Source organism: Acanthochromis polyacanthus, chromosome 22, assembly GCF_021347895.1.
Source record: "Acanthochromis polyacanthus isolate Apoly-LR-REF ecotype Palm Island chromosome 22, KAUST_Apoly_ChrSc, whole genome shotgun sequence".
Classification (NCBI taxonomy): domain Eukaryota; kingdom Metazoa; phylum Chordata; class Actinopteri; family Pomacentridae; genus Acanthochromis; species Acanthochromis polyacanthus.
This window is the reverse complement of record NC_067134.1, coordinates 15,612,656-15,628,307: the sequence shown is the minus strand read 5'-3', so window position 1 is coordinate 15,628,307 and position 15,652 is coordinate 15,612,656. Positions and strand designations below refer to the sequence as shown.

Below are 15,652 nucleotides of genomic sequence, written 5' to 3'. Positions count from 1 at the left end.
TAGTAGTTATGCTGGTACAGGAAACCAAATGTCACGGCTTTTTTTTTTTCAGTTAATGAATTAGTACAATTGTTCATTTTTCAAAAGCACATACACAAATTTTAGTAGAGAAGTTATGGCTCTCAGAATTATTATTATTATTATTAGTAGTAGTAGTAGTACTACTAGTGGTAGTAGTAGTAGAATTAGTAGTAGTAGTAATTACACTGTAACACTATTTGTCCAACAGATGGCGAGCATGAGGCCCAGAACACTCGGTAAAAGACTAAAAGATGAAATAACAGAAATGTGTGAACTCTTGAGTTTTGTAGCTACTGCCACTGTGGCAAAGAGATATTGTTGAAATTTTTTTTAAAAAAAAGAACCCCCCCCCCACACACACATAATTTGGTGTTTATTAATTAAATTCATAGATACAGTCTATGATTAAGTCAAGCGTACCAGGACTTTAGGACTCCATTTCCCAGAAGTCCGCGCGGCCTGAACAATAATGACCATGGAGCTGATCAACCGCACCAGCTTCAGATGGAGCACACGAGGTATGTCACGTTAACTCGCTGTTTTGACCCTCATGTGACTAAAAAGTAAATTATACTTTCTTAATGGAAAGCCAGCTAGGTGATGTTCAAATAAGCTTCGCATTATTTTACTCAATTTGTTTAGGTTTTTTATTCGTGCCCACAACAGCTACAAGACTGCATTGCTTTAATACCTTTGTATTGTTAGTCAGCTAGCTTGCTAACTCCAACTCCGTACTTATATTGTAAATTGTGCGTTGTGGTGATTTGACAGGTCTGTGCCGTTCATCTCCTGGTAGGTTTAGCATGTTAGCAGCTAACGTCACAGTAAGTTGAGCTGGGGTTTTGTGTGTGTGACTGGTATGTGGCGCTCTGACATGCTAACACACTTGTGTAACTTACGTGCATTGCTGCTTAAAACTCTCGACACGAAGTTGAGGTAAGTAGTTTAATCCTCAGGACGAAACCACGACTTTATTCACAAGGCTTTCATTATTCATTAGCAAGTAGCACTGATGAGACAGAATTAGTCGCTTTTAATTAGAAATTCAACTGAAAGCTCCCTTATTTAGCTTAATCCAGCAGACACGGTCACACTTGTTTGGCAACAGAGCTAAAAATATTAAAAATGATAATGTTATCTTTCCATTGACAGAAAATTTTGTGCTGATACCACTTTCAGGACGTAAAAAAAAACATCTATAACATTGTATATATTACTATAGTTGTGCTTAGAGTTGTTTTAAAAATGCAAAATGATAGTCTGTGTTGCCTAACTTTCCAAATCTGTATTTCCCTCACTATTTAGAATCTTTCAGTGAAGATGCAGCTTGAGTCTGCACCACCGTCTGCTCAGCTGAGAGTAGAGCTTGACCAAAATATCACTTAGACTGCCACGCATAAATATTGTCTGACTTGAAAACCTTCTTTTTCAGACCATAATACAAGAGAAGATGCCTGGGGTAGTTTGGAATCAGTGTCCTCGCTTAGTTCATCCAGCAGACCAGCTATGGCTCCATTGTTTCCAACACACTCGGCACTGTCTGCAGCACATGTAGCAGAGCAGATGGTGGTGCTTTGTGTTCATATGAAGCTACTAAATGCATCGCTGGAAAGTTAATAAACAGTGATTACATCATTTTCCTTTTTCAATTGAATTCAAACATATATCCAAACAATGTTGGTTGACATATCCATCTTCTGGCTATCATCCCAAAAACTTCAGTATCAGTTGGGCTGTAGTGAACAATGGAGTCGAATGCTGTTTCCCCAACCATATTTTTCAGGATTATTATCTGTAAAAACAAAATTTTCGTATTGGACAACATATACATTGATTATGATACATCTATGATAGGTGAATATCAACCGTTAATACTGTCCAATCAATACATTTAGATGTAATTTAGATTGCTTGTTATCCTCAGCCTAAAAACACAAAGATATAGATATAAAAAATTACATGTTTGAGAAGCTGGAGCCAGTGAATATTGGACACTTTTGCTTGAAAAATGTGAATCGATTAATAGTTGCAGCAGGTCAGGAGCTAAAACGGAACAGGAGCTAACGGTGAATTAAGGAAAATACTCAGCATAATAATTAATAATGAGAGTAAGAGTTAAAAATGCAGCATGTTTTTCTGTGTCCGTGCACTAATGTCAGCTGTCTGAACACTCCAGTGTCAGAGTAGTGTGACTGACCAACAGCATTGTTGTGTTTTCAGGTTAACAATGACACCAGACTCGACTGCTGGATAGCTTGCCGTCAGACAATGTCACAGTGTGGAAAGGAGCGAAGGTCAACGTTTTCCCTTACATGCAAACAGCAGCATGTAGCATTTTAACTACCTTGCCATCACCCTGTTACACGGTTTATTCTTCATTCTTCTTCGGCACAGAGAGGCAGAAGAGTTTTGATCTTCATTTCTAAACAAATCCTCACATGCTGATTTGACAGAGCAGAAAAACTCTTACTCTACGCGCTGCAGATTGGCTGTGAAGCAGCTGGCACGATGGCAGCTGATGACACAGCAGGTAGTGGGTCAGAGGGGGAGAAGGAGATGGATGTGAAAGTGGCTGCAGCTGAGGACACTGGAAGACATGAAGACGAAGATGCAGAGATGGCTGTGTCTGCTCGTGAGGCTCAGGATCCTGCAGTGGAAGCCAGAAACCCCAAAAAGTGGAAGTGGGCTGTGATATTCTTGTGTTTCTACGGGTTTATGGCATCGATAAAGCCTGGAGAGCCCTTCATTACGCCATATCTGCTGAGCCCTGAGAAGAACTTCACCAGGAAGCAGGTCAGTGATGTCCTCACTAATGCAACACCACAAGGTAGTACTGACTAAAAAGCAACAATGAAACCATTCCAGTCATGTCATTGTGTTCTGTTGAGTTCAGTGAGGTTGTTAGAAGTAAAACTGTCCAGAAAGTTGACCTCTAAGACTCTTTCACAAGTTTGACGCTGTGCAGTTTTTCAGAGGACTTAATGAGTTCCCTGTAGAGTTTACTGATCAATCCTACTGTGGTCATAGTTCACATTCCTACAAAGTGGGTCAATGTAGTAGTTTGTTTTTTTAATTGACCATGACCTGGTATTCAAAGCTGGTAGTCTGCCAAAGTACAACTGTATCCGGAAAAACGGAGCAGAGCTCGCAGTTTCACAGCTGTATCCCATAAATTCCTGTATTTATCAGGCCCAGGGAATAAACTGGTCTTTGTGGAACTGAAGTCAGTCTGCTAGACAGATTTCATACTTAGATTTCCACTGTCACAAAACAACACGAGTGAAATCAAATCAACTATTTAAAATCATAAGTTTTTGTTAGTGCAGATGCATTAATTGCTTTGTCAATGGACAAACTTATTCTCTGTGTTTCTGGGTTATCTGAAGTGATTGTCTTATAGTTAATTTAGCATTTTGTGATCGTTAAATTAATGTTTTAAAATCAATCCTTTCATCATTTTGACCACCTGCTTGACATCGTATTGATTCACGAAGCAGATAATCAACAGAGATAATCAGTTTTTTGTGATTATTTCTACTAATGTCAAATGTGCATCAATTTTATTTACTCTGACTGTTATTTTGCTTATTTTTTGCCATATACACTACCAGCCAAAAGTTTGGACACACCTTCTCATTTAATTCTTTATTTGCATGACTATTTACATTGTAGATTCTCACTGACGGCATCAAAACTATGAATGAACTCTATGTAGTAAGCAAAAAGATGTGAAATAAGTCAAAACATGTTTTAGATTTTAGATTCTTCAGAATAGCCACCCTTGGCTTTGATTACTGCTTTTCACACTCTTGGCATTCTCTGGATGAGCGTCATGAGGTAGTCACCTGAAATGGTTTTCCAACAGTCTTGAAGGAGTTCCCAGAGATGCTGAGCACTTGTTGGCCCTTTTGCCTTCACTCTGTGGTCCATCTCATCCCAAACCATCTGCATTGAGTTTAAGTCAGGTGACTGTGGAGAACATGTCATCTCCATCACCCTCCTTCTTGGTCAAATAGCCCTTACATGACCTGTTGAAGTGTTTAGGGTCATTGTCCTGTAGAACAATAAGACACACCAACTAAATGCAAACCTGATGGGAAGTCAAGTCGCTGCAGGATGTTGTGGTAGCCATGCTGGTTCATTGTGCCTTCAATTTGGAATAAATCACCAACAATGTCACCAGCAAAGCACCCCCACACCATCACACCTCCTCCTCCATGCTTCACAGTGGGAACCATGCATGTAGAGACCATCCATTCACCTTTTCTGCGTTGCACAAAGAGACAGCGGGTGGAACCAAAGATCTAAAATTTGGGCTCATGAGACCAAAGCACAGATTTCCACTGGTCTAATGTCCATTTTTTGTGTTTCTTGGCCCAAACAAATCTCCTCTGCTTGTTGCTTTTCCTTAGTGGAGGTTTCTAAGCAGCTATTTGACCATAAAGGCCTGATTGGTTCAGTCTGCTCTGAACAGTTGATGTAGAGATGTGTCTGCTACTAGAACTCTGTGTGGCATTTAGCTGGACTCTAATCTGAGGTGCTTATCTTCAGCGGCAGAGGTGATTCTTGGTCTTCCTTACCTGGAGCGGTCCTCATGTGAACCAGTTTCATCATAGCACTTGATGTTTTTTGTGACTGCACTTGAGGATAGGTTCAAGGTATCTTCCGGACTGACTGACCTTTAGTTCTTAACGTACTGATGGATTGTCGTTTCTGTTTACTTTAGCTGATTGGTTCTTGCAATAATATGGATTCTAACAGCTGTCAAATAGAGCTGTCAACTGTGTACCTACCTGACTTCTGCACAACACAGCTGATGGTCCCAACCTCATTAAGAAGGCCAGAAGTTCCACCAATTAACCTTGACGAGGCGCACCTGTGAAATGAAAACCATTCCAGGTGACAACATCATGAAGCTCATCCAGAGAATGCCAATCGAAGCAAACCGTGGCTACTTTGAGGAATCTAAAATATGAAACATATTTAGAGCTATTTCACAATTGTTTGTTTGCTACATAATTCCATACGTGTTCATTCATAGTTTTGATGTCTTCAGTATGAATCTACAATGTACAAAGTTGTAAAAATTAAGAAAAAACATTGAATGAGAAGGTGTGTCCAAACTTTTGACTCCGTGTTATCAAAATAATATTTGTATCAGCATTGTGGTATTAATTCAGCCATGCTTCTCATTCCCTTTTAATGACTTGTATAGTAATATCTATGGACTCTTGATTTTGATATTTGTTGACATCAGAAGGCCATGTTTGCGATCACCAACGTAAAAGGCCATCAGCTCGATTACACTCTGTTCTAAATAAAACCACCTCGTTGATTTACCAGAACACATGAAGCACATCTCTACAAATCCACAAGAGATCTGCAACTAGTAGCTCAAATTTGTTTTCAGTTCATACATTTTAAAGATTTATGACCTTACAACTGTGTCATACTGTACACAAGACATTTTTCAATTCTCTCTACTTCAGGGCTTTGAATTGCACTGAAAAAGGATGAAAAACACCTGGGCCTTAGAGGGTTAAAGTTAATATTTAGGGCAACAGAAGTTTTCATGTGATCATAATACTGTTAAATAGTCTTTTAACAATGAATAAACTAATATTGAATTCCCGCCTGATGCTAGTTGGGTCATTGACTTATTTGACTTCTGTTCCAGGTGACCAATGAGATCACTCCAGTGCTGACGTACTCCTACATGGCCGTGCTGGTGCCGGCGTTCCTGCTGACGGATCTTCTGCGCTACAAGCCGGTCCTGATCATCCAGGGCATCAGCCAGGTGGTCATCTGGCTCATCCTGTTCCTGGGCGATACGCTGCTTCAGATGCAGTTCATGGAGTTCTTCTACGGCATCACCATGGCCTGCCGTGTGGCCTACTCCTCCTACATCTTCTCCCTGGTCAGCCCGGTCCTCTACCAGCGGGTGGCGGGATACTCACGCTCCTCGGTCCTGCTGGGGGTTTTCATCAGCTCTGTGCTGGGACAGCTGTGCATGTCTCTGGGCAACATCACCTACTCCACCCTGAGCGTTATCTCCCTGGGGTTCGTCAGCTTCGGCCTACTGCTCTCGCTGTGCCTGCCGTGGCCCAAACGCTCCCTGTTTTTCAATCGGACAAAGAATCGGGAGCAAAGGGAGCTGACACCCATGGCTGCCAAATCAGAATTGGACCAGATTAACCCCAAAGGGGAAGCGCCGTCTTCTGCCGCCTCTCCGAACTCTGCGTCAAGCTGGAAAGATTCTGTTTTTGTGCAGATGCTGGTGGAGGTGAGAAACGTGGTGAAGAAGCCCAGCCTGAGACTGTGGTCACTCTGGTGGGTGTTCAACTCCACGGGGTATTACCTCGTGCTGTTCTACGTCCACATCCTGTGGAGCAAAGTGTCTGACAACGAGAAGGTGTACAACGGAGGAGTGGAGGCAGCATCTACGCTACTGAGTGAGACATTTCTGGAGATACAGAATTGAGTTTTGAGAGGAATAATGCTGTTTTTTGAAAGTCTGTTTTATGCACAGCTGGGCCTGTTCCACAGTCCTAAACGTTTTTGTTCACATGGGTTGAAAGCAGTGCTATTTAAATGTGGAAGTGCAGCATAGATATGAAGAATTATGATAGAGATTGGTCAAAGTAATCAGCCAAAAAATTACCTCATGGTTTGACCGTTTTGTTGAATTTTAGTTGCAACAAATAGGCTTGTTTGACACAGTTGGATCACAGCAGACATTTGGACCAGGTGTAACCAATGTCGACAACTACTATTACTGACTGGCTCTGATTGGGGTAAAAAAAGTAAAGGAATGCTAAATATGAACCCTCTTCAGCGGTTTCTGAGCACTTTTTGCTCCAGTTAACATTTTTAGTCACTGTAGGATAATTTTTCACTGTAACATAAAATCCTGCTCCCCTATGGAAACTAGGGCTGGCCCGAATAGTGGTTTCTGGCCTCCGAATATTCGGGCCCTATTAAAGACGAATATCCGAATATTCGTTCCGCCCCCTAACGCCCCAACAGTCTTGGGGCGTTCATTGTAATTCCAGGGGGAAACCAATACATGATATTTTCTTAGTAGGCATAAACAAATGTGGTATGAACAAGCTGAAATAGATTTATGTTGACCGGGTCCGAATATTCGGATACCAAAATTAATATCCGGATACCGCCGTAGCGAACGAATATTCGGATATTCGATATATTCGGGTCCAGCCCTAATGGGAACATAACTATGACTAGAAGCAGACAGAACTCTGAAATGTTCTGTTTTTTACAGAATGCATTTAGTACAAACACTTTATTTTTGGCAGTTCATTTTGATGATACATGTGGAACAAAATGATCTCGATGGTTTTGGGCCGAGTTTTTCTGCATCTTTCGGACAACAAAACTGAAAGTCACAGATAAGTTCATGGACAGTTCAGGAAGTTCATCCTGTTGTTCACTTACCAGCTCTGATCAATGAGGAAATCTTGGCGCTTCAACAAAAAACTAAAATGCCTTTCAGACTGATCCGTGAATTTTGGGGTTCTTAGGGTTAAGCACCAAACATTGTCCTAAAGGCGGCTCAGATTTAGTGATTGAATCTGCTGCATACTTTAAACATAAAAATGTGAGGAATATTGAATCCGCTGTCGACTCGCTTTTTCAAATAGGTTCAATGAAGGACTCTGGAGGGATTACTTCATGTTGACACATCAGTAATTGCCCTTTAAACAGCTGTACAGCACAAAGGTAGCAGTTTGTCTGAATCACTGCGACGTTATGAGCAAGCAGTAAAAGTTTAATTACTTGACAAGACCTGATAGCAAGTGAGTGATGAGGACAGACAAGGCTTCCTCGCAGCAGTCGGGGTTGCTTAGCTGTTGTGTAACGTATTTAATAACAAGAGCAGATTGACTTCTGTTAAATGTACTGTCATAAAATATTTTCTAAAAGTAGATGCTGCGTTGATAAGAGGCGGCAGTGGAACGATGTGATTTACATCCTGAAAATGTGGCGATATTAAAAGCAAGTAAGCTTATCTATGTAGCACAGTATCATAAATGAAGTGCAGCTCAGTACAATGAACTAAAATACATTCGAAAACCTGCACAGAGAAGTTGAGTAAACAAATGTAAGAGAATGATTCCAAGTGATTGACCAGAGCAGTGGAAAAGACAAGCATAATGAAATTGCACTGGATTTAGACCAGGCTTTGTAGAATAGTACTTAATAAATAAAAGCATTTGGGATTGAAAGCTTAAATAGAACAAATAGACACACAGGACCCTGGTTGACACAATATCTGATTACCGATGATTTTGTTCGTTAATGGTTTTGTTGTTTCGATCCACTTTAGACAATTTTTGACTCACTTTGGATGTGCTTTGATATCCTTGACTCCAAGCTCCGAGTCATTTTTCTCCCATTTTGAACCAATTTTAAGCAATTCTTGCAAATTCATATTTAGTTTCGGGCAATTTTTAAGTGTTTTTGGCTGATTTTGAGGCATATTTGATCATTTTTGCATCACTTTGGAGAAGTTTTAAATAATTTCCAACGAGTTTTTGAGTCATTTTGGACATTTTTTTTAACGTCTTGGACAAGTTTTAAGTCATTGTGACGAGTTTTGTGTCATCACTTCAGACAAGATTCAGTTATTTTAGAGGCATTTCTTTTTCATGTCGAGTAATTCTGGCATTTTTAAAATAATTTTGGGCAATTTTTAATTTTGGACCAATTTTGAGTAATTCTTGCAAATTCATATTTAGTTTTGGGCAATTTTTAAGTGTTTTTGACTGATTTTGAATCATATTTGATCATTTTTGCATCACTTTGGACAAATTTTAAATAATTTCCAATGAGGTTTTGAGTCATTTTGGACTTTGAGTCATTTTGGACTTTTTTTTAAGTCATTTTTGAGGAGTTTTGTGTCATCACTTCAGACAAGATTCAGTTATTTTAGAGGCATTTCTTTTTCATGTTGAGTAATTCTAGCATTTTTAAAATAATTTTGGACAATTTTGAGTAGTTCTTGCAAATTCGTTTTTAGTTTTGGACAATTTTCACGTGGTTTTGACAGATTTTGAGTCATATTTGATCATTTTTGCATCACTTTGGACAGGTTTTAAATAATTTCCAACAAGTTTGTGAGTCATTTGTTATTTTTTTCGTTAAAATAATTTTGGGCAGTTTTTAATTTTGTAAAATATTAACTGTTGGTTCTGTTTTTCTGCAGGTGCGATAACCTCCTTCATGGCGGGCTATGCTAAAATCCGGTGGAATGTCTGGTCAGAGCTGGTCATCGGTGTGATCACGGCGGTGCAGGCCGGGCTGCTGCTCCTTATGGGCACCACAGGCAACATCTGGATTTGCTACATCGCCTACGTCATCTTCAGAAGCTTCCACCAGTTCCTGGTGCCCATCGCCACGTGAGTGCCAAATAAAATGTAGTATTCAGGGTTCTCACCATGATTTTTTACAGCGCAACGGCAGGTTGGGACGGCCGACACTATGCGCATGCGCAATAGCCTTCATTAAATCTCGTGAGCGGACGGCCCAGATGTCAGCCAATGAGCGTCACGCAGATGCTCCAAATGCTCGTGATTTAGGTCACTATTCACCATACATGGCATCACGGAAACAACCAAGACATGCTAATTGTAACCCCAAGATTGGAAGCGACTCTTAATTTTAGACGGGAACGGTAGGCTGGCTACCACCAGCCTGAATCTCAAGTGAGATACAGGCTGGGTACCTGCTATTCATTTTCTTGTAGGGGTGGAGCAGTTTAAAATTTTCCACAGCCGTTGATTGGGCGCTGCATATGTCAGTCAGTCTGGGGCAGTTGAAGCTCACAGCCAATCGTGTCACTGCTAGCCGCTGACGTAAATGCAGAGCGACGGCAGCACCACGAAAAAGAATCATTGCTGTGTTTGCTCATGTGTTTGCTTCTTTCGCCATGTCGCCGGACGATTCTTGCCGTTTATGTAAAGTAAACATGAGGGAAAGTGGACCCCGTGTTTATGCACACTCCACAGATATGTTTGTGTCAAAAACAACGCCGACCATATCAGATAGGTTAGCGATGATGGACCTGATAGTCACCCCGGAGCCGGAGCAGTCAAACAGATGCTGCCAGCGCTGCACCTCCACACTCGGTCGGCTTGAAAAAGACTTTCCTTTATTCAGGCAATGGGAAGAGAACGTCCGGTTAAGCAGCGTATCGAAAAGACAACGTGAACCCACCCCGTCCAAGACACCGAGGACTTTGAAAAAGACCTGCCCAAACCCACCGAGTCCACTAGCTTGTTCCTTCGGAAACACGACAACAAAGGTAACGCTTCTTCTCAAACAACCCATCATGCATTGCGCGTAGTCGCTTAGTGTGCGTCATCGTCTAACTGTCCCTCCCCGTCCTGTGATTGGATCCCTGACTCAGGGACAAATTCAACCCCAGGTCGCCAGACTGCCTAGTAAACGAAATGACAATGAGTGCACAGGCAGTCTGGGTATTCCCAGACTACGGGAACGGGTCAATCGACAGGAAAGTACGGCTGAGGTGGGGAGACATAAATTAACCTAGATAGGACCCAGTCGATAAAAACAAACGCACATGGCGTTATCTGTCAAAATAACTCTCTTTCACAGCGCCAGCTGCCCCAATAAAGAAGTTTTCTCACATAAATATGGAAATATTACGCAAGCAAATGTGCTCAAAACACAATACCACAACTTTAAAGGCAGTGTAGCGGCCCTAATCACAGCGTAATCTTTTAAACTGACAGCGTAACGGGCCGTTACTGATGTTAACAGCTGAGTCAGTGTTAGTTCACATTCACGCCAAGCAGCACAGAATTTTTCATTTTATTATTTAATAATTTAATATTAATTAATTTAATATTTAAATTTATTAATTAATTATTTTTATTACATCAAATTTAATAATAATTATTATTATTTAATTATTATTTATTTATTATATTTTATTTTTAAAACTTTCAAATGAAACGTAAAAAATACATTGATTTTGGATTAGGTGATGAAATTAACAAATGAAATTAGAAGTCAGGTAAGATAAATGCAGTAAAGAAAACTGCAAATGCAATGAGTCTTTTCTTTTGTACAGCTTCTACTTCTGATAAATTGTGATTGAAGCCATTAAAAATAACAACATGCCTTTCAGAACTGCCAGTGATTTTTTTTTTTTGGCAGATTTCATTTTTATGCTTATCAAAATGAAGGACACTATTGTAAAACAACTCTGAAATATGCAGTTATGTCTGTTAGGAGTGATGAAAACGAATAGTTGTCATTTAATTTAATTGTTTTCTGCATAGCACCTACAATCAAGCAAAAAGGCTGAAACTGAAAAAACCTTGACATGTTTGTGAATTCAAATATAGCTGAGGTTGAAAACTCTCACTTGAGTGTGATCAGGACTTCCAGCAGATACGTTTTATTCGTAAAACTGTTGAATCTGTGTGTAGCTTCCAGATCGCCTCGTCCCTCACCAAGGAGCTCTGTGCCCTGGTGTTCGGCATCAACACATTCCTGGGGACGATACTGAAGAGCATCATCAGCCTGATATTCTCAGACAAGAGGGGTCTGGCGTTGGATGTGCACTCTCAGGTAAAACTAAGTAACCACAGCCATATTTTCCACCACTGTTTCGTTATTTCTTGAACTTGTGAGTACACCTCAGGGGAACATCATGTGTTGAGCAAAATTGACACATAAAGGAAATTTCAAACGGTGTATTGGTAGAAATTTGAAAACACAAATGGATGAAAGTCGTAGCTGCCAAAGCGAGAATTCCAGAGAATGTAGCAGCAATGATGATTCTGATGGAAACTTTCTTCAATTCAGACGAATAATCAAGTTTAATTTTTGAGTTGTTTAAAAAAAAAAAAAAGCAGTTGTTTTGCTAATGCTGGACTTCTAGTTTTGCAAACACCAGTCTAAGTCATGTGTCTAAAGCGAGGATCAGAGTTTGAAATCTGCTGCAGTTCACCCCAGAGCTCCTACTTGTAGGCACAGAAATGAAAGCTTCTTGCTGGTGTTCTTATTATAGTTATAACTTCTCCGTCTAAAATGTGTTAAATCTCAAAAACTGAATAATGTCGTTTGTATTCGGTTAATGCGGTTATAAGTCTGTAAATCATAAAAATGAAAAAAAGACATCTGTTTCCATCTCGGATGCTTTGGCGACACGCGGTGGTTCTGAAAGCTGCCAAGCACCTTTAAAGTCATACTTGTGTTTCCTCCTGCAGTTCATGGTGTACTTCATTTACTTCATCATTCTTACTGTCGTCTACCTTGCTTGTGCTGCTGTCGTCATCATCCGTCACTACAGAAACCAGGCTGGGGCAGGAGGCGGGGCCGGCGACCAGGCCACGCCCACTGAGCTCAGCCCTGTGGCTGTAAATTCAGAGGCAGAGCCTTTATCTAATGGCAAAAGTGCCAAATCATAAAAACAAGCAATGTGTGTTGCCTTCAGCTGCTGTCTGTTATCTACTTCTGCTCATAAGCTGTTCAGACTGAGTGGGATCAATCGTTTTCACGCTCTGGTGGAGAGGTGTACTCAGTGTTAGCTCAGAGCCTTAATCATTAAAGTGCCTCATCTGCTGCTCAAAGCTCCTGCACTACACAAGTTGGCTTGTGTCCGACTTCTGGGGAGAGTTTTGTATTTGTGTGTGACGATCAGGTGTGAAACGAAGAAGAAATTTTAATCTCGTATGAAGCACAAGATGGCTGCGTGCTCTAGTTTTATGTTCAGCCATGTTGGAGTGAATCAGGAAAGTCTTCTGACCCTTTCAGGTCATTCACATTTTTACAACCACAACTGTTTATATGCGTTTCTATAGACAGAGTTTGTCAAAACAAAGCATCACAACTGGTTATTCAGGAATGCAGACACATTCACAAATATTTCTGATAGTTTATTTCTAAAAGATTTGGATTGAGTTAATTTCTCTGGCGGTCCTTAATGGATTTAAAGGAAAGGTGGACAGAAGAAAGCTTGAAGGTGGAAAGAGGATAGATTGTTTTTCTTTCTTTTTTTCCTCAAATACCTTTAAGAACGTCTCATATAAACATAGCAGAACCAAAGGAAGTTTTGGTTTCTTTTAACCTGCTGTATTTCCAGGTATTGTGGCTGCACAGTGCACCCAACAAATCTCCTTCCACCACCTTCCAACTCGGCCTTCAAAAGTTATGAAATTGTCTGGTTCTCAAAATCTGTCCGGAGACTCAGATATAAAAACGGAAGGTAAAAATAATATCCACCTTGCTGTTACCGCTGTTAAAGACATCATTACGAGTTGTGTACCTTCTATTTTTTCTCACCAACTGTGCTGCAAAACTAAATAAGCCATTTTCCCTTCCTTTATTAGACAGAAATATGCATTTTCTGTCATTTCTGATCATTTGATCAACAAAAAAATCTATTATGCTTGATTAAATGAAACTTCAATTAGCCAAATTGCTCTAAAAAATCATTTTATTTTGATGTCTTTTAATGGCTATCTGACTTTAAACTACTAAAGATGGCCGCCAGAAATTCCCCCATACAGGAAAAGGTGTGAGCATAATACGGCTGTAATTGTGGCTGTAAATGGGGTGTTTCAGTCTTTATTTTTAATACGTTTAAAACAATCAGTTTTAAAATGAAAGGGTCTGAAAACTTTCTGTATGCACAGTAAACACAGAGCGGGACCTTTTTAATGCAATGACCAGAACATTCTTTTAGTTGTTTTTGTATTCCAAACATGAAGCAAACCTCATGGACTGTCCTCTCTCTGCATTTCTAACATCTACACTCCTGTTGTCGCAGATGTTACAATTACTGTCAGTGCCATTTAAAAACAAAAAAAACCCTGACTATTATGAGTATGATTGAGTTATCGATTGTGATAATCACATTTTTGAATGACAGATTCTTTCATCATTTATTTGAAGCTGTAAACTGCAGATTTTATGCAGTAAACTTGATTTTTTCACACTTGTATTTAGTTGTAATTTTATAGCAGCACCTTGAAAGCACTTAGTCAGTATTTAATAACTTCTTACGCATTATTTCTCTTTAATGTTAAATTTCTGTATCGGTCAAAAGTCTTGCCGCTTGGGAGTTTGTCCGACGGCCATTTCGGCAACAGCCAACATTTTTTTAAACCTGGTTGTCCTCATTTTGGGTTAAAGGATGGCTGTTTTTACCGTCATACGTACAGGCACTGTGTTGTCCTGTAGAGACATAGGAATGCAGTGTTACTTGATCCAGGTGGAGCTACAGTGAAAATGCTGAGCAGGTTTAACCCTTTTATGCACAACATGGGTCAAGAGATACCAATTTTCCATTGAATATGGTCACTTTTGACTCATGCTGTGCATCAAAAGGTTAAAAACCTGAAAACTGACGAGTCCATGAGGCAAGATTCTGAGCGGAGGTTTGTGTTTGTAACGTAAACTGAGTTTTCATAGGATTACATTGCTTACATTCAGAATGTGTAGCTATTTGTTGTATTTTGATTGAAGTAATTGCTGAGAAATGACTGTGAACCTGTCCGAATGCTGTAAGAAAAACAATCAGATGTTTATTTTTTATTTAACAATAAATTACGTTTGGTGGATGAAAAGCTTCTCAATCTATTTTTTTGGACTCAACTAAGTTTTTTTTTGTTGATTGATACTGCAAGTGCTTAACTGTAATGAAGTGGCTGACATGCCAAAGACCCAGCGGAACAAGGAGTCACATAGCCTAGCCGCGCTAGACAACCCACGGCAACGAATTTAATTCTCTGCCAGGGTGGGTCTAGTTACCCTCCATAAGGCTCGAGGTTGGATTCTCCTAAAACTGGCCGGACCAATCACCATGAAGTGTAAAGTCAGAAGGCGGGCGTAACAAAGTGACGACAGAGGCACGACGATTCTGACAGAAACAACCGGCACACAATAAACAGTTATCTTTTGACTCGGCTTTGGCCACAGCCCTTAAAGATTTGAAGCTAAAATTCAACTTGAAAGATAAACAAAGGACGGCACTGAAGTGTTTCATTGAGAAGAAAGACGTATTTGGACTTATGCCGACGGGATATGGCAAATCCTTAATATACCAGTTGGCTCCGCTGGTTGGGAAGCTAATGGGACTTAGCCACAATCCACCAGCGACCACAGCCTATTCGTTGCACTGATTGGTTGTATACCTACCCAATTGCTGCAGAGTGATTTGAAAGACAACCTTTTAGCCCGCCTCCCTCCCTGTCGAGCGGCCCCAGACCCTTGTGCCGTCAGAAACATGGGTGTAGCGTGGCTCGGCTTGGAGTCACAGGTCCTTAACCCACAATTATAATGCATAACTTAGAAAGACCTACAGACAACGAAAATGAGACGCAAAACAAACTCAAGATGACAAAGAGGTCAAATGGAAATAAAAGAAATAAATGCATAACAACCAAAACTGGCACTGAAAGACCTCAGCAAGACAAAATGACCACAAACAAACACAAAACACCAAAAATGTGACACAAAGACCCCAAAACAAAACAGAGTGGACCACAAGGAGATACAAAATTCCTAAAATGTGACACAAATGGTCCTCAAAGTGACACAGTAAGCACAAAAAGGTGCAGAATGTCCCAAATGTGAC

General features: G+C 40.3%; 1 protein-coding gene across 2 annotated transcripts; it reads left to right on the top strand.

The window, feature by feature from the left end:
• Positions 1–406: 406 nt before the first annotated feature.
• slc19a1 (solute carrier family 19 member 1) lies at positions 407–14,642 on the top strand. Of its 2 annotated transcripts, XM_022218926.2 has the most exons (6): positions 408–539; positions 2,242–2,814; positions 5,699–6,473; positions 9,248–9,440; positions 11,499–11,640; positions 12,282–14,642. In XM_022218926.2, exons 2-6 carry the CDS (start codon positions 2,530–2,532, stop codon positions 12,480–12,482), a joined length of 1,596 nt encoding a protein of 531 aa, XP_022074618.1. In that variant the 5' UTR covers positions 408–539; positions 2,242–2,529; the 3' UTR covers positions 12,483–14,642. The 2 variants fall into 2 exon arrangements, with proteins under 2 accessions (XP_051798344.1, XP_022074618.1); XM_051942384.1 differs by lacking the exons at positions 11,499–11,640; positions 12,282–14,642 and adding an exon at positions 10,201–10,896 and having other exon boundaries at positions 407–539.
• The last annotated feature ends 1,010 nt before the right edge of the window (positions 14,643–15,652 follow it).

What these genes read in the sequence shown, in the direction of transcription:
- slc19a1 (XM_022218926.2), top strand. Translation starts at nt 2,530, where the DNA reads ATGGCAGCTGATGACACAGCAGGTAGTGGGTCAGAGGGGGAGAAGGAG. An exon ending in AGAACTTCACCAGGAAGCAG is followed by an intron (nt 2,815 to 5,698) that starts GTCAGTGATGTC and finishes CTTCTGTTCCAG; the next exon opens with GTGACCAATGAGATCACTCC. An exon ending in TTCCTGGTGCCCATCGCCAC is followed by an intron (nt 9,441 to 11,498) that starts GTGAGTGCCAAA and finishes ATCTGTGTGTAG; the next exon opens with CTTCCAGATCGCCTCGTCCC.